This window comes from Heliangelus exortis, chromosome 15, assembly GCF_036169615.1.
Source record: "Heliangelus exortis chromosome 15, bHelExo1.hap1, whole genome shotgun sequence".
Lineage (NCBI taxonomy): Eukaryota > Metazoa > Chordata > Aves > Apodiformes > Trochilidae > Heliangelus > Heliangelus exortis.
In genome coordinates, this window is record NC_092436.1 from 10192576 (window position 1) to 10210723 (window position 18148).

At 56.7% G+C, this 18148-nt stretch overlaps 1 protein-coding gene across 6 annotated transcripts; it reads left to right on the forward strand.

The window, feature by feature from the left end:
- The first annotated feature begins 118 nt into the window (after positions 1 to 118).
- Positions 119 to 17813, forward strand: ARHGEF37 (Rho guanine nucleotide exchange factor 37). Of its 6 annotated transcripts, none has more exons than XM_071758488.1 (13): positions 119 to 642; positions 4199 to 4416; positions 4832 to 4958; positions 5343 to 5490; positions 6354 to 6553; positions 7133 to 7263; positions 8178 to 8282; positions 10104 to 10214; positions 11376 to 11705; positions 12648 to 12776; positions 13083 to 13278; positions 13668 to 13840; positions 14185 to 17813. In XM_071758488.1, exons 2-13 carry the CDS (start codon positions 4213 to 4215, stop codon positions 14392 to 14394), a joined length of 2064 nt encoding a protein of 687 aa, XP_071614589.1. In that variant the 5' UTR covers positions 119 to 642; positions 4199 to 4212; the 3' UTR covers positions 14395 to 17813. The 6 variants fall into 6 exon arrangements, with proteins under 6 accessions (XP_071614589.1, XP_071614590.1, XP_071614588.1 ...); XM_071758489.1 differs by lacking the exon at positions 119 to 642 and adding an exon at positions 1493 to 1715; XM_071758487.1 differs by lacking the exon at positions 119 to 642 and adding an exon at positions 1775 to 2191.
- The last annotated feature ends 335 nt before the right edge of the window (positions 17814 to 18148 follow it).

Here is an 18148-nt window from a genome sequence, read left to right on the forward strand (position 1 = left end):
GGGAGCCCTGGAGAGGTGACAGCACTGTGACACTGCTCCCAGTCCCCAAATCATCCAGGTGAGCCAAGCAGAGCCACCGCCCCAGGGTAGACAGGAGCATGGAGCCAGTGACAGGGCAAGAAGAAAACAGGTTGCACACGGAAGAAGGAGGTGTCAGCTGCTCCCCGTGAGGGCATCCTGCAAGCAACTCACTGGAACCAGGTCTGAAAAACCAGACTAGAATGGGAAATATGCCTGAGGCAATGCCCATGGCATGAGCCGGCCAGGGTGGAGCAGGTGGCCAGGGTTCCTGCCCTCCTGTGCTGGCCCCAGTGGGGTGAGGACACCATCCAAGGGGGGAGCTCTGCCCAGTGGGACTCCCTCAAGAGCTGAGTTGGTGCCCTGGTGTGGTCAGCCACAAGACACTGGTGGTAGCAAAAAGGCTGTGATGCACCTGGAGGGGCGATGACTTTGTTGGACACAGCAGTAAGAGCACCTGCCCAATGATGGAGGGGGGAGACCCCTAACATAGCTGAGATGCCAGGACAAAGGCCACCCAGACAGGCTTTCCACTGCTTCAGAAAGCACCTGTGTGAGGACTGAATCCCTGCTGCCACCTGCAAGGGAGGAAGGACAACATCTGCATCCAAGAGCCACATCCAGGTGAAGTCCTTGCTGCCCGGTCCTGTGTGGGTCACCTCTGCCTGTGTGCCTGCACTCCCACAGCCATGGGTCTCTCCCTAAGCCCGTATGGTGTGGGCCTGGAAACCATTCTCATGAAGTGGCTTTACCCCAGCCACCTGCCTAGCCAGGGGACATGAGTGTGCATGAATTTCTTCACACTCCTGTCAGAAGGCTCCTCTGTTCCTCTTGCCCTGTTTAGCCATCTGCAACTGCTCCTGGGTGCTGCAGCATCCCTCTGACAGGGACCAAGGATGGCAATTTCATGCTCTTGGCCCCCACACAGCCCCACCAGCTGCACACGGGCTCTCTGAGGGCAAGGTGGGATGTGGGCAAAGAAGAGACTGGGGCAGGTCTGTGGGCAGGCTGGTCCTCCCAGGAAGCAGCTGGATGGGCAGATGTGTGGAGATCCTCATTCTGCCCAGCCCACATCAATCCCTGCAACTCTGCTGGAGGGAAGTTAGCTTGCACCCCCAGAAATAGAGCTGGAGGAAGGGCTGTGCTATAGGGCTCACCCTGGCCCATGGGGAAGTTTGGCTCTGGTCACAGATGCTGCCTGGGACCTACATGAGTCACTGAAAGACTCAGGAGTCCTGTTTACTGTGACGCTTTTAGGACACCGTGGGTCAGCCTGGAAAAACCCAGGTGCTGCTGTTCTCTCCCTGTGGCCGAGGCTGGGCCTGTGCCACAGGAGCTGGCTCCAGCTCAGCCTCTCTCCTCTCAGTTACTTCTTTATACAAAAGCAAACACTTCAGGAGTGAAAAATAACTTCGTGCCAAATAGCTGCTGGCTCCCAATCTGTGCAACCGCTTCCTCAGTTATAGATTTGCATTTCTGTTTGCCCCAAACCCTTTTTCTTGGTCCAGCAACTGGGAAGCAATGGCAGAGCAGCCCTGTTCATGCCTGCCTGCGGGGGGAAGTCTGTCTGTTCGTGGAAGGGCTGTGGAACCACAGGTGCACCCACCGGGCTTCCCGACACCGGGGAACCCACCGGGCTTCCCGAGCTGGTGCCGAGCCGGCAAGTGCGGCAGGGGACACACCGGCTCGTTCCTGCGGTAAACAAATACGGTCGGATTCTCCGTGTCTTTTTATGGCCATGTCTCAAGCGTGTTGCTGGCTGTGTCACCACGGTGTGAGGGTGGGCAAGGGGCAAAGGGGAACCCGCACTTGCTGTGCCAGGGTCTGATACAGACCCGGGACAAGAAGCCCGGCTGGCTCCTTCCGCACGGACTCCTCCGGCCTCTCCCCCCAGCCCCTTCTCCCCGCCGGGTTTGGCTGCCGGGGGAGGCGGTGAGCACACTCCGACAGCCCCCCCGCCGCCGCCGGGCCTGCGCAGGAAGCACCGCGCTCATCGCCGGACCGGCGGGACCGGCCTGAGCCCCGACACCGGGACCGGCGGGGGGCGGGTGATAGGGCCCGGTGTTAGGTGCCACCGCCCCTCACCGCGGTCTCGCCCCTCCCGCCCGGGTTGGGTTTATCTTTAATCTCCCGCGGGTAGCGCTCCCGGTGCCAGCCCCTGCCTCCGCAGCAGGTAAGAGCCGGGGCAGTGGGTTTTGGGGCGCGGAGATGGGGAGCATCGGGGGGGGGGAGGGTAGCGGGAGAGGAGGACACGGAGCCCGCCCCTGGGGCGCAGGGTGGGAGCTGCGGGCCCGCGGCACCCCCTGCCTGCGGGTGTCGGGGTGGTGGATGGGGGACGCTGCCCGGTCCCCGCTTTGCAGACAGGGATGCTCGGAGGTGGCAGGGGGATGTCGCAGTCAGGCAGCTGCCTGGGAGGGGAGCTGAAAAATGAAACCTGCTCCTGCGCTCTCTGCCTGGTCCAGTGCTGCTCAGAAATTCTTCTTTTAATACTGCACAATTCCCTTCTTCCTCTGGTTTCAGGCTGAAAGAGTGAGGGGAGGGAAAGAGGTTTCCCCAGTTTGGGGACACCCCCCAAAGCAACTGAGTGCCCTGGGGGATACTGGTGCAGGGATCAGTGACATCCCAGCACCTGCAATGCCTCCAAGATGCAGGGCATCTCTCCAGGGCTCAGGGGATGTCTCAGATCTACCTGCCTCCACTGCAGCCCTTCCTCGGGACAAGGATATTGCTGTCACCCTCAAGGAGAGGACACTGGGCTTGTACAGCACTCCTTGATGGGCATCCTGCTGGCTGGACATCTTGAAAGCACCCCAAGGGGCTCAGTAAAGTGTTTCCCATTCCCCGTGTCCTATAGTAGCCAATGCCATGTCACTGGTAGAGGTGGCAGCCCAATCCACGGAGAGCAGGGATGACAGCTGGCGGGGTAATGCGCCCCTGTAGGGCAGGCAGAGGTCCCAATACCTTATCACTGGCCTTTGCTTGCTCTACCAAGCCCAGTGTTCCTCCGGGGCAGCTGTGAGCATGTACCAGGAGGGGACATTCCCCCTGCCTGCTGATAGCAGCTGTACCACCCACTTAATCGGCTGAACCTTTCTCTAGCGGAGTCTCGGCTTGCCCTGTCTGCCCCTCTCCCTGCTCGCCCCGCAGGCACCTGGTGCTGCACGGCCTGGGGCAGATACCTGGCCTGACGCAGTCCGGCTCAGAATCGGGCACAGATGATGGCACTGGTCGGGGAGGTGGCGGCAGGCAGACGCAGAGCTGCCCTTGCCTGGGTCGCTGCTTGTGCCGTCTTCCTTTTTATCCAGCCGAGCCAACTCCGCCCCGCCTTCACTGTTCACCTCCTCCGCAGTCAGGCTGCCTGGCAGCGTCCTTCCCCCGCCTGGGATCTGGATCCGGCCGAGCTGTGCACTGGGCTGGCGTTGGCTGTGCTGTGTCTCTTTCTCAAGGCCTCCTGCCTGGGACTAAGCACTATCTGTGGTGCTTTAGGAACTGCTCCATCCTTCTTGGCATCAGTTAGAGCAGAAGACGTTCCCTGAGAAGGAAATGGCATGAATCCTCTCTGATTTTTCATGCCCTCCACAAGCAGAGAGGAGAGGGAAAGGGAGGGGAGGAGGCTGCACACCCGCACTGCACACCAGGGGCTGCCAGTCCCTCTGGCAGAGGCACCCACAGCTTCACCCACTTCTCCACCCATCCTCGTCACTTTTAAATCATTTCTCCCTGCCACAGAAACGCCTCTTGTTCAAGCACTGCAAAAACACTCTTTATACTCTGAACAGGACTCTGGAAGGCGAGGCAAAGTGCCAGGCGCCAGCAGCCAAGGCAGGGAGGGCACAGCTAGCCCTGGCAGGCAACCCCTGCTCTGATTTTGAGGACCATCCCCTGCACAGCCCCTGTGCTGGGCAAGTGCAGCCGGGCCCCTGCCTGCACCCTGGCCCTGCATGTGGTCGCTGGAATCTGGGCATGTGTGCATGGCAGGTCCCTGCCTGCCATACGTGAGTGTCTGCCCTCGGCAGCCTGCCTGCTTCTGGTCTGAATGGTTTTAGAGTGTCATCCGTGCCTTGTTTCCAAATGCAGATGGCTTGAACGTCTGCTAGGATGTGCTGTGGGCACCAGAGCATAGGTTTCAGGGCTGCCCTTGCTACAGCCTGCCCCTTAACCACCCTGTTACCTCCTGCAGGGTGTCCTACCAAGATGGCAAGTGCCCAGGGCGCAGAACCCGATGCTGAGGGCACAGCTGAGCCCGAAGAGGCAGTCTATGAAGAGGTGATGCCCTGTGAGAGGACGGAGCTGAGCCAGCGGCTGGCCATTGAGGAGCTCATCACCACTGAAGCCAGCTATGTCCACAACATCCAGCTCTGTGTGTTGGACATCCGGGCACACCTCCAGAAGAAGCAGGTGAGAGAGGGTACATCCCCCCCAATCCAGAGGCTGGGGACTGTGGGGTCAACCTTTCAAGAGCTGCCATTCACCTATGTCACTGCAGGGAGCTCACCAGATGCTCACCTCCCATCTTCCCAGGCTTCCCCTGATCAGCCAAGGCTGTGGGTCAGCTGGACATTGGATCTGACCCAGTACAGGCATCCAATAGCTTTAACCCTGCATCTGTAACAAGAAAAGATCTAATTACCCCACTTGCAAGCACAGTCATGTCTCAGCATCCCTAATACCTCCTGAAAGAGAACACTGTTCCAGCTCCTCAGGTGTTACTTGGGGCAGCTGGAACGATATGAGTGCTCAGAAGGGAGTGAGCACCTCCAGAATATGGTCTCCCCCTGTCTGATATATTTGGTTTATCCTTTGTTCCCTTCAGCTGCCTGATCTTGACCTGGAGGGACTCTTCTCTAACACTGACGACATCCTCCACGTTTCCAGACGGTTTCTGAAGGGTCTTGAAGCCACAACCACCCAGCATGAGCATGAGCAGCTGCTCAGGATCAGTAAGTGGTGCAGCACTGAGAGCAGATCCATGCCCTCCCATACCTGTGCTGGTGCTGGCAGTGCAGCTGCTGGGTGCTGTGCCCAGGTGCAGTTCTCAGCCCCCCTGCTCCAATGCCTCCTGCACTTCCCTCAGCTACCGGAAGCTGCAGCCACTCACACCCACCCTAGAGGGGCAAGGCAGACCTGCCCAGGCAGTAGAAGGCAAGGTGAGGGCAGCATCAGGCCCAGCTTAGCAGAGATACCCAAGGATGCAGAGCACTGCCTTGGCACATTTGGTTGTCACTGCTCTGTTGGTTTCACCCTTCCAGCAGACTGGGGAGAAACCTTCATCTTTCTCTGAGATCATAGGAAAGGAGCTTTTCAGCCTCACTCTCCTTCCCCAGGCACCCTGTTCCAGGAGTTCAAGGAGGAGATGGAGACTGTCTACAAGATCTACTGTGCCAGCTATGATCATGCTCTCTTGCTGGTGGAGAGCTACCGCAAGGACCCCAGGCTGCAGGAGGAGATCTTGGAGACCTTGAATGCAACAGTGTAGGTACCTGCTGCTGAGGCCACTACCTCTGTACAGTTTTACCTACTGGCCTTGCCCTTCTCTTGGGACAAGTTGCCTGCACAGCTATGTGCCACCAGGCTGAGCATAATATCACAGCCATCTCCTTTGTGGCAATGCCTGGTGTAGTCCCTTGGCAGCTCATCCTGCATCCTCAGGGCCACTTGCCAAAGAGGTGCTACAGGCTGATGCTTTTTATCACAGACCCTAGAGCAAAAGATGGGGTGGCATCTACAGATCCTGCCTGCTCCATATCCTCACATTGCTCACAAGCCAAAGAGGCTGTGTCCAAAGAGGGACCATGTTCCCCAGCTTGAACAGAGAGACAGGCTCTCAGGCTGGCCCTGAGAGACCTGCTGGAGACCTCCTGTGCACTATATAGTGTGCAATATATTAGGAGGGTGACAAACTGAGCTAGGAGCAGCAGAAAAGGGGCTGCTGGGATTTTCTGATCCCTGTTTCTGGGCACAGAACTCTCTAACAAGTGGTGCCTTGCGTGTGGGTAGAAGAGGAGTTTGATCCCGTGCCTCCTAGCTAGACAAATGCAGCACTGTTCAGGGAGGCTGGGTGCTTGTCTGAGGCTGGCACAGCCTTTGAGGATGGCATCCCCGTGCCAGCACTCACAGAGGAATGTCCCACCAGCTAGCTGAGAGCAGGGGTCCACAGCCAGAAACCCCCCACTGCTTCTGGGCACAGCTCACCCGTGGGTCCAAGGCAGCAAAGATTCCCTGGAGCAAGAGAGGGGCTGCTTCCTTCCCACAATGCTCACAGAGAAGCTGAGGGGAGTGGCAGGGCAGGGTGGCAGCCCCCTGCACCAGCCTTGAGCAGTTCACCTCTCCATCAGGCCTCACATGAGTGCATCAGACCTCAGCTTCTACCTGGTGATGCCAGTGCAGAGGATCACCAAATACCCACTGTTGCTGGGGAAGATCCTGGAGAACACTCCCACCAGTTCCAGTGCCTACCCAGCCCTGCAGGCAGCTGTCCACACCATGGCCCAGGTCAACACCAACATCAATGAGTACAAACGGCGCAGAGAAGTGGGTGAGTGGGCAAGGGCCATGACATTTGGGATGCCCCAGCCCCGTTCCAGTCACCTCCCTTTGGTGTTGCCCCAGTTCCTACTGATGTCAGTTCAAAGCTCTCCTGCCCTCCACCTGTCCTACCTGGTGGGGCCCACAGGCTGGTGCAGGCAGCTCCTGGCATGGTGCAGGCAGTTTGTGACACTGCTCTGGTTCTGCTGGTGCCACTCTGGGCAAGACCTGAAGGCTGCAGGAGCAGGGTGGCATGGGGGGGGCTGAGCAAAAAACCAGTCTGTCTGCATTCCCAAGGCTGGGGAATGGGGAGGAAGAGTCCTGCCCTTGGGATAGGAGAAGCCAGACTCCCCACAAACAGGAGCTTGCTTTTCTTTTTGGTTTTCATAGTACTTTCCCCCGGGCTGCCCTTCTTTGATGTGGCTTGTGTTTACTTATCCTAGTGATCGCGACTTCTCAGCTCCGGGGCCTCGGTGCCGCTCACCCGCATTGCCTGCTCAGGCTGCTGAGATTGCTGCCCTCAAGTTCTCATCTCTTTTCCCCTCCCACCTTGTGTTTCCCCCTCCTCCTCCCTTCCTCCCCGAGGTAGCAACCAAATACAACAAAGCTGAGCATCTGAGCCTGCGGGACCGCTTGGCACGGCTCAACACGCACTCCATCGCCAAGAAGACCACGCGGCTGAGCCGGCTCCTCATGCACGAAGCTGGCATCGTGGCCAAGGTGGGCAGCCCGCATCCCACCGCAGCTCCTCGGGGCGTTTCTGGTGCTTTCTTCTGCCTCTCCCCCCCCCCCTCCTCCCCGACACGCCTCAGCAGCAGGACGGGCGAGCTGAGCCGAGGTGGCGTGGCCGATGCTGACACCCAGTGGCCCGTCCTGTCACACGGCCACAGCCCCATGTTCGAGCAGGCAAAGGCTGACTCCTAGTCCTCTATCCAAAGGATCAGTGGGGTAGGAGGGATGCAGGAACACACCTCGCTCCCTGCCTCAGAGCAGTGCAAGGGAGCTCTTTGGCCCCCAAAAGACCCACAGGATCCTCGGGCACCCCAGCGAAAGGAAAGACAGAGTATCATAGAATGTTTAAGTTGGAAGAGACCTCCAAGATCACCCAGTCCAACCTTTGACCAGCACCATAGTCTAACTACTAAACCATGTCCTTAAGGACCAGGTGCAAATGCCTTTTAAATGCCTCCAGGGATGGTGACTCTACCACTGTCCTGGGCCATTCCAGTGCCTGACAACCCTCTCAGTGAAAAAATGTTTCCTAACATCCAGCCTAAACTTCCCCTAGCACACCTTGCATCCATTTCCTCTGGTCCTATCACTAAGAAGAAGAGGCTCTTTCCCTCCTTGCTCCAACCTCCCTTGAGCTAGTTGAAGAGAGCTATAAGGTCTCCTCTCAGCCTCCTCTTCTCCAGACTGACCAGCCCCAGTGTTCCCCAGCACTGCACCTACCCCAGAAGCCCTGTTTCACATTCCTGTACCTGCTCAGGCTCTCACCTGCCTATCTCCAGTACTGGGAGCTGCAGGCAGCTGCCTGCTGCTTTTTATGTTAGCGCCCAGTGAGGGGCATCAGCCCTGCCCAAGGCATTGCCCTACTTGCCCATGCTGGGGATGTGCTGCCCCTTGCCTTGCAGACAGAAGACAAAGAATATGACAACCTGGAGGAGCAGTTCCAATGTGTGGTATCCAGTGTGGCCTTGCTGAAGGAGAACGTGGCATCCTACCTGGGCCACTTAGAGGTAAAACCCTGACCTTGTAATGGGGGTTGGCCCCATCCAGGCCTCATTTCTTGGGGTTGCAGAGTATTTGAGCTCTCTGGAGACCAATAGCAGTTGGGGATGTTCAGGGACTTGGATGTTTCAGATAAAATGTACTGTTGTGCCAGGGGCTTGCACAACATCCAAGGATTGTTCAGGTCTGGGGAAGCTTAAAGCAAAGTTGAGGCTTTGCTGACAGAGTCTGAGCTGGGTGTCATTTGAAGGTAATCAGTACTTAAATGAGTCATTATTTCAAGGTATAAAATAGCTGGAAAGGATAAGTGTTGTTCAGCCTGGGAATTCTTCTGTTAATAACAGGTATAAGGCAGAAGCATCCCTTGATCAGGCCTGACAACAAAGTTCCCTTCTGAGATCACCTGGGTCAGTAGCTGCTCTGATTTTCTATGGAAATCCTTCAGGGCATCTGAGGAACTTGAAAGTATGAGTGATGACAAAACTTGCAGTCCCCTGACCCTGTTATCAGTAAAGTCTCAGGAAATGGCAGAGAGTTCAGAAAGCAAGAGTTCAAGGGGTGGAAAAACCTTGTCATGAAAATATTGACAAGGGCTCCTCGTATAGGTTTGGGGAGGAGGAAACAGGGATCAAAAGACTCTCTGAAGTCATGCTGGGGCTTGGATTCAGCTTTGGAGGAGTTGCTGGGGGGGGAAGGTGGTGCTGCTGCATGGATGCCCCATTTTTTTCTGAAAACTTTTCACAGCCATTCTGAGGAGCTGATGAAGACTTGTTCTCATAGAGTAGAGACAACCTGGCCTCTCTTTGCCCTGGGTGACAGTTCCCTCTTGGGCATCTGTCTGTACCACTGGCCCCATCACAATGGGAGGCAAATCTATGTTCATGCAGCATCAGCAGAGTCACCTCTGCCTCTGCACCCAGGGAACAGCACACATATCTCAGAGCTGGTGCTTTCAGCTCAAAGCATCAGTACCTTTCCCCTTCTACATCTCCATCTCCAGTCCCTCCTGCAGCAAGGCAGGATACAAAGGAAAGGCCTCCTAAGCATGACCACAGACAGAATAAATACAGAATTTAGGACAGAGATGAGGGTACTCTTTGACAGACGACCTTAATTTGAGGGGAAATCAAACAAATTGCTCCTGTTGCTCCAGAACCAGCTGCAGGAGCAGCATCCCAAGGAGCAGAAAAGCCAGTCTCAGGGAGAAACAGGAGACCAAGTTTTCCATGGCTCTGGCAGCAGGATAGGAATCTGGGAGCTCAGTGCTCCATGCTCTGGGTCTAGAGGTCAAAATCTGTCACCAAGGCAGGAGAGGGGTTGCTCCCTGCAGGGATAGCATTGGAGCAAAGCCTCTCAAAGCAGAGGAAGGTCTTTTCCCAGCCTTTCCCTAGCTGCTTTCCTTTACCCCAGTCTCACTCCATACACAGAGGTGGTGGTGGGGGGAAGGTTTTGTACACAAATAAGCGCAGGAGACTGCAGAGCACTAAATCCAAACATCAAAACACCAGGCAACATCAAGCTGGGGCAGGCTGTCCAGGGCCACTGGGCAGCCCTGGCTGCCTTGCCTTGCTCCTACTTGCTGGAGTAGGAGTGCTTTGGCAATCCAGTGCAGGACCCCTGCTTAAACACAGAGGTTTGTTGACACCTAAGCAAGTTCCCTGGCATGAAAGCAAGATTAGCCCAGAGCATAGGTCCCACTGGGCTGCTAGCACAGCATGCCCAGGCTGGGACATGGCCATGTCTTTGGAAACACAGGGCTATGGTAGGGATGGGTTAGCTAAGGTTGGGCTGCTTCTGCAGACCAGGTCTGATGTTTTTTTCCCTTTCAGGTATTCCTGTTTACCACCCCACACAAGTGGGAACTGGAGATCGACGAGGGACCTGCCCTGCAGTACCGCCGCTTTGCAGAGCACCTCCACGGCACTGTTTTCCCCGAGTTTGTGAGTGCTTCTTTCCTGTAGGTCTCCTTCAGGGTCACAGCCAAGCAATGCTCTCACACCTCCTGCCAGGGCACAGCAAGGGCTGGCTGCTCCTGCAGGGCAGCCAAGAACTGAGTCCCCTGAGATCTGAGCTTAAAGGGGTAGATAACAGGTCCATCAGCAGTCCCAGACTCATGAAGCTTCAGTGTCCATTCAGGAGACAAGAGAAGATAAGGCCAGACATGGCTACAACACAGACCTGAGGTCCATCTGGTACTGGAGATAAGCTGTAATGTCCATCTGAGGGTTCTAAGAAACTCACAGCAGAGATCCAAGGCCCCCCCCCCCAGGAAACAGCACCAGAAACCATCTGACACACAAGAATGGTGAAGTAGCAGCTGGAGGCCCTTAAATGGGCTGTGGGCAGGGGTGTGGGTGTAGGATCCAGGTGAGGCTGGTCTGGGCCATTACAGACTATTTGTGTTTACAGGGCTCTGACATGTTCAGGGCCAGCCCTGCAGGCTCAGGGTGGTGGGAAAGCAAGCGTACTGTTTATTTGACTCACACAAGGTGTTTGCCACCAAACCTCAGTCCAACCTACCCACAGCTTCTGGGCATCTGTTTTCACCTTTTGGAGCCCAAGAGTCCCTCTTCTGTCTCCTTGCACCAACCCTGTTTGGTTCTCCAGGATTCCCTCTTGGGTAGTGGCTGCCACCTTGAAGGCAGTCAGGGAGATTTTCCAAGCAGTGGTGAGTGTGGCAAGAGACACTGAATGCTGACATCCCCAGGGATGGGGAAGGAGGGTAACTGTATGGGATAACCACACAGACCCTGGGCTGAGGGTCTTGGTCAAACCAGGACAGGATGACCTGCATGGGATAGGCACTCAGCACCTCTGTTGGCTCATGGGACCTTGTGTGTGAGGGTCCTCTCTGATCATTTGTATGGAGCACAAGTTCTGAACCGTGTGCTGCATGACTGCTCTCTGCCAAGGATTTGCTTTGGTTGGCATCCTTTGTGCCTCTCCTTAGGGAAGAGAGATGCCTCAGGTGCTCCCCACCCTACACAAGCCCTTCAGGAACTCCATGAGAATTTTCTCTTGTGTAAGACAGTGTCCCCTGCAGAGAGCTGGGACTGTCTGGGGGGGGCTTACATGGAGATTTGGGTTCTCTCACCCCACAGAAACGACGGCTGGACAGGCTGGTCTGCCAGCCCCTCTGCAGCCTCTCAGACATGCTGGTGGGTCCACAGCAACTGGTCAAGAAGCGGCTGGACAAACTTTTGGACTATGAGGAGATCCAGGACCGTAAGAATGAGATGGGCAGTGTGACGTATGATGAGGAGGCAGCCATGAACACCTACCTTGCCATCAATGCCTTGCTTGTGGCCGAGCTACCACTGTTTAACCGGGTGGCTCTGCAGCTCCTGGGGCAGATACTGTGCTCCCTCAGCACCCTGCAACGAGACCTGGCTGCCCAGGTCCTGCACCAGGCAGAAAAGGAGCTGGAACAGGTGACAGTGACTCTGCAGTGTGTGTGCCCAAACTGGTGCATGTGCTGAGCCAGATCTGTCTTCTTCAGGCCTGAGACATCACTCAGACATCAGGGCACTGAAGGTTTGCTGTAGCCAAGCCCACCCTTGCAGACACACAACTCCCTGTCTAGCATTTGTAAGTGATCTCTCCTCCCCTTCAGCTGGGGAAAGCCAGATTTTGTCTTCTTTGCTTCCAGGAACTGTCTTGCTCTCTCTTTGAGGACATCACACTACATTTATTGATTTGGTGCCTGAGAAATCAGTGCAAACTCCACTCTCCTGAGAGCTCTATGCTGGGAAGGCAAGGAGGAGAAAGACAGCTCCTGGCCTGAGGAATGAACATCCCTCATTCCCTGGTCCCCTGGGAGATATCTGCCAGAATTCTTCACTGCACAGGTGCTTTCTGAGCCTGATGTTTGCAAATGTGGTAGATCACACCAGTCCACAGCCCTGGGCTAGAGCATGGCCCTGGCCTGACCTATTGGCTAAGCTGAGAAGATGCAGCCATGGGGAATTTCCTCTCAGGCACTGTTCATACATTCCTGGTCATGAGGGTGGATTCCCCCTGCTCAGTCTGGGTTGCTTATGCTGCAGATATCTACCCTGGAGCTATATCCACCTGTCTCCCTTTATAGTTTGGTGGGACATGCTGTGGGCTTGGGTCAGGACAGCAGGACCCAGGGGCTGTTGATGTAGGCTGGATGTAGCCCAAGACCCCCATTAGGAATGGCCCTGCCCAAGGAAGGTGTCTCAGAGCCAGAGAGGAGCAGCTTTGATCCTAGGTGCAAGGTTCATCTCTAATGGCAAGCTCTGTTCTCCTGCTTTCTCAGCCCTATTCTTCCTGCTCCCCCACTTTTGACCCTACCCACAGCTTTTTCCCCTCCCTAGGGCCTTCTCTGATCTCAGCGTCTCTCTTCACAGCTGCCCCATGGCCACGTGCCCCTGCCCAGTTTCTGGAAGATGGTAGAAGACGCTCTGCAGCAGTCTGGCACTCAGCTCCAGACCTTCTGCCAGACTTTTGAGACAGTCACGCCAAGCCCTGCGACACAGGTAGGAGCTGTGAAGGGGGTGTCTCAGGCCAGCTGGCTCAGAAAGGGATGTGGTGGATTGCCACAGTATTTCACCTGAGCCCTGACAGCAGGTTTCTGGGAAAAAAAAAACTGTCTGAAATAGTCTCAGCTGTTCTGGACCTTCATCTCCAAACCATGAGGTAGAGCAGGTAATCGGTGTGAAGGAGTTTCTCCTATAACCTCTCACTGGGGTGTGATCTGGCAGAAAGGAGGACACATGCACATGGGGGTCTTTGTTCTCCCTTGCATCTCACCAAGTGCTCCTGTGTCTCTTGCTCCCCACCAGCCTCTGAACCCTGCTGAGGAGCGAAAGGTCCTTTCTCTTGTGAGCAAACATGGACCAGACAAGCTTTATCAAGTTACAAGCAACATCAGTGGCAGCAAAGACTTGGACCTGACCTTGCAAAGAGGACAAATTGTAGCTCTGCTGCAAAGTGTGGACACTAAGGGGAACACAAGCAGATGGCTGGTGGATGCTGGAGGTACTGTGAACACTGTGGGGAGCCTCTTCCTGCCTCAGCACCAGGGTCAGAAACCAAATCTGAACCACCTCCTCATCTTGGATTGCCTCCCAGGTCCTTCCCAAACCCACCTCTGCTTTGCCAGCTGCACCCATAGCCATTAGCTGTAAAGTTCAGTTTTCCCATTCATTCCCCAAAAGATCACTTGTGAATTGTAATGGCTGGGAAAGGAGAATCCTGTCCACAAAGAAACATCTTGTTTGTGGGGGTTTGCTGCTGGATGTCCCCTAGCAAGTGACCAGTTTGAACAAAGCTGCTGTCCCATGTCAGGCAACAGTCAAGTTTCATCTCTCCTTCAGCGTGTGCCAGGCAGTGGGTCCTCATGACCTGTGTGTGTACATGTCCTCCAGGTCCCCGAGGGTTTGTGCCTGCTGGAAAACTCCAGCCCTATTGCCCAGTACAAAGCCAGCAGCCTGGAATTCAGATGCCAGCCCTGGAGACCAGCCCAGAGAGAAGGCGACATTCGTATGCATTTCCTGAAGCTCCCAAGCCCCATGTGGCCACCTTCACCCCAGCTTTCCAGGTGAGAGTGGGGGACAGAACTCAGGACCATTACTAGCAACCCCACCAGTTCTATGATAACCCTCGTGTGTGCAATGTGTGTGTGGGAAGGTGGACCTGCTTTTCCAGCACATGGATATTCATACATTTGCAGCCATGTGCCTAGCAGGTGTGTCTCACACCCCCTGATTGAGGGGCTCACAAGGCTAATGTCTGCCTTGCTGGGGTGGATGGAGCAAGAGAACTTTACTTGGTGGGATCCCCAGTGTCTGCCTTCCTGGACATGTCCTGCCCTGCCTTGTATGTCCCTTGACTCTCATGTCCAGCAAGGGCTTCCTCCATCCTTCCTTCCCCTGCCTTTTTCAGGTGGTCGCTGGATTCTCCTTCACAGCCAGGAGTCCACAGGAGGTGACCCTCCAGGCAGGGCAGCCCGTGGTGGTGCTGGAGCCACACGACAAGAAAGGGAGCACAGAGTGGAGCCTGGTGGAAGTGAATGGCCAAAGGGGCTACGTGCCCTCCAGCTACCTGGTGACCGTCCCAGTGCAGGAGCCCATGGGCTGGAGCTTGCCCGTGTGATCACAACTGATCCACACCCCTGGGTGAAGGCTTTGTCAGATGAGAGCCCTCTGCTTAGCATCCCAGGACTCAGAGATGCTGGAAAGGGGTGGCCCTGGGCTGGGAGGATGGTGGGAAGCAGAACATGGCCCAGGCGACGTGGCTGTGAGGGATGGCAGATGGGAGGCACTTGTTGATGGGTAGATGTGAGAGTGCCACATCCCATCCATGTTTGCACTAAGGAGAGCAGCATGAGGGAGTGAGGGCAGGTGGCTGTAGTTTTCCAGGGATTTGCTGACATTCATGTCAGTGACAAAACTGTCCCTAGAGGTGATGAGACAGCATTGTCCTCAATGAGATCAGGATGAAGCTGCAACGGGTGCAGCATTGCAAAAGGGGTCTTAAGCCTGGCATGGAGCACCTGGAGCTCTTGGAAGAGGGCTCCTGGGACAGTGCTGGTATGAGCACAGAGACTGAAGTGGAGCAGCTCTGGAGACACAGCTCCTCCTCCTCACCAGGCACTGCATGGTGGCCACCCAGATGTGCCCTTGTGATCCCCTTGGCAGCACAGCCTTCATGTCCTGCTAAAGGGCACGGCAAGGCCAGCTTGTACCCGGCCACACCATCAGCTGGGGGAGGATCCCAGGCTGAGTTCCCAGCCCTCCTGGACACTGAGCACCACTCCTGGCCTCAGTTTACCCCTGTGCAGTAACGCTGATGCTGTTCACCCCTTTGAGAGGCACTTTGAGCTCTGATGATGAGAAGTGCTCTGTTCGCTACTGATGCTACATTGTGTGACTGATGTGCTGACATTATAACACATTGTGCTGTTTCTCTGCCCCAGCTGTGCTTGGTAGTCATGCCTGACCTAAGGCTTGGGCCTTAGGCAACACAGCTCTGTGCCTCAGTTTCCCCATGGCTTAATAGGATGCTGTGTTCTTACATGATGGTGCTCAGGGCAGGGAGGCTGGGGGCTTGCTACCTCTACCCAGGTGCCCAGGTTGAAAGCCCAGAGCAAATGCTCACCCACACCAAGCCTGGGAGGGGATGGCAGTTGCAGAGCAGGGGACATTGCCTGGGGATGCTCCCAGCCTGGGGAAAGCCAATGCATTCTGCAGGACAGGAACAGCAGGCAGGCTGTGTTTCTGAGGCTCAGTGGCCCAGCCCTGGCTCCACAGCAGGGCCAACACCTCCAGCTCAATGCTGATGGCTCCTCCGGATTTTTCCGTTCCTAATCAAATCATATCTGGTCGGATTTCCCTCCCAAGCTGCCTTCCTGCCAGCTCAGCGAGGTGCAGATGCAATCAGCCCCACCAGCACAGGCGACTACAGGAGCAAGCAGCTTGGGCAGGTCCTGCTCTGCAGCCCATGGGGGCCCAGGACACTTCAGGGGGTGAAGGTCGACAGTGGAACAAAGAGTGTTGAGGAACTGCTGGTGCCTGTGCCCTGATCTGCCTGCTGGAAGGAGACCTGGAGTGGGTAGGTCTTGATAGGCAGCTTATAAAACCGGTTGGGCTTTCTCTGTCCCACTTGTCAGGACTTTGGATTTAATGTTCTCTGAAACAGCAACTCCCCTTTCCCTCCCTCCTGCCACTGCCAGCACTGCCTGCTTGTCAGTGCTGGCCAGAAGGACCTCAGTGTCCTCCCTGCAGCTGGCACGGGGGGTGCAGGCTGTTGTGGGGTGTCCTAGACCCCAGCTGCCTCTCCTGGGCCCCCTCTGGCCACCAAATGTCCATCTAGCAGCTCTTGCCAGGGCTGACAGGCATGAATGACAAGGTGGAAACAGTCCATGCACATACGTGAGCCACACACCAGTGCTCTGCAGGAGCTGGCAGCACTTTGGGGACACGCTGCTTCTGTCAGGCACCAGTTGCTCCAGCCAGATAACATGGTTGTGCTCCAAGCTGGCTGCAGCTGAGACACCAAGAGTCTTAGTCTCTGCTAAGAAGAGAGGAATTAGCTTCTGTGGTTCCTTTGGTCTCTGGACCCAATAGGGCAAGTTGGGCTCTGCAGTACTCACCAGTCCTGCTTCCAACCTCGGTGGAGGGATCTCCACCATAGGACATGCCCATGGACGACACAGAGCGTTTGACATCCCTCACTTCTTCTGTGATTTTGCCACGAAGTGTTGCACCCATTGCTGCCCCAAGCCTGGAAGTGCCCCCTTAGAGTCACCGGAGGGTACCGGGCTCTTTCAACCTAAACACGAGGGGAAATAAAGAGCACAAGTGTGCCTTTAAATAGCCCGGTGAGGACAGGCTCTCCCGGGAGGAATGCTCTGGCCAGCCTGGTGGAACATGCTTGTGGCCGGGGGCACAGGGGGACAGCCTGGCAGGGTCGGCTCCAGGCCAGGAGGACAGGTCAAGGTTAGGCATGTCCCCCGCCGGCGCCACCCTGCAGGAGCAGGGCTATGCGAGGGGGAGGGACATGCATGACAAGGACAGGTTCTTTCCGTGCTCGGGGCTGGTCTGCAAGGTGGCAGCGGGCAGGCAGGCACCGCTGCCTACAACCTGCCTGTCGACCTGCGAGGGCTCTGGCACTGGTCTGGCTTGTCCAGGAGTGGCTGTTGCACTCCTGGCGGGCTGATTCATATCCTGGACGTGCAGGCATTTGATTAGCATCCTCCCGTGGGGTGTGACAGCACAGAGCCGTGGCCCTGGGATGCAGGGCACCAGCCCAGCCGTGCGCCAGAGAGCAGGAGGGTGGCACTTCAGTCTCTGCTCTCCCTGGCCCTGCAGGGCACGCCTGTCCCCAGAGACATGGCTGTGGCCCCAGGCAAGGTGGGGAGCTGCAAAGCAGATCTCCAGAAGGAAACACCTAGATCGCAGGGAGGATGGCTGCGTGTGGAAAGGTGTCCGTGTGTCCCGTGGCTTGGCTGGGGCACGCAGGAGGCAGGGAGCAGTGAGAGGAAAGCAGCCACCAGGGAAGCTCCAAGGCTCCCGAATCCTGCCTGTCTGCCCACCGCAGGGTGCAGGAAGGGGAGGAGGGACACAGCAGGACTGCAGCGGGCAGGGGAGGGGGGCAGCGCGGGGGACCCAGCAGGAGCAGGGTGGCTGCTCCAGGCTGAAGGGCATAGGCAGCCCGAGCAGAGCTGTGTTTGCAGGAATGGTGCTCAAGTTCACCACCACTGCCAGGCTGAGCTGGCCTCGAGCTAGAGCCAGCCTGCGGCTGTGCTGTCCCCAGATGCCCGCACATGTGTGGGAACAGGGTGGCCCACGTGAAGCAGCCCGCAGCCCTGGCATCCTGGCCCCCGGCAGCCTGTGCTGGCCCTGCTCCTGGTGCCACCACCCCAGCTCAGCTGCGTGGCCAAGGGAGGGCTGAGCCCCACGGAGAGCAGCTCTTGGGATGCTGGAGAGGAGCAGAGGCATCAGCAGCAACGCTCGCTCCAGGCTTGCGCAGCCGGCACCTGAATTGTCTAATAAAGTGTGAAATTGCTTTTATGCTCTGCTACCTTTGCTGAGACGGACCATCATTACGCCTCCCCCCCTTCCCAGCCGGCATCCGTCTGCTGCCAATGTCCCTGCTGTCACGGCGCTGCCAGATGAGCCCCGTGCTGGACCGGTGCCTGGCAGAGCCCCGCGGGATGTCTGTGCTGGGGGCTGCCTGGTGGCACCCGCCGTCCCGGGGGTAAACACCTCTCCTCCTCAGGCCATGTTAAAGCACAGTCTGCTGTGAGGGTATGAGCCTGGTAGGGGGTTAATCCCTGCCACAGGGCTGGGCCCGGCTGGGGGCTGCAGACCCTGTTTCTTTCCCTCATCAGATGCCCGCGGGGTGT

What these genes read in the sequence shown, in the direction of transcription:
- ARHGEF37 (XM_071758488.1), top strand. Translation starts at nt 4,213, where the DNA reads ATGGCAAGTGCCCAGGGCGCAGAACCCGATGCTGAGGGCACAGCTGAG. An exon ending in ATGGCTGGTGGATGCTGGAG is followed by an intron (nt 13,279 to 13,667) that starts GTACTGTGAACA and finishes CATGTCCTCCAG; the next exon opens with GTCCCCGAGGGTTTGTGCCT. An exon ending in CCTTCACCCCAGCTTTCCAG is followed by an intron (nt 13,841 to 14,184) that starts GTGAGAGTGGGG and finishes TGCCTTTTTCAG; the next exon opens with GTGGTCGCTGGATTCTCCTT.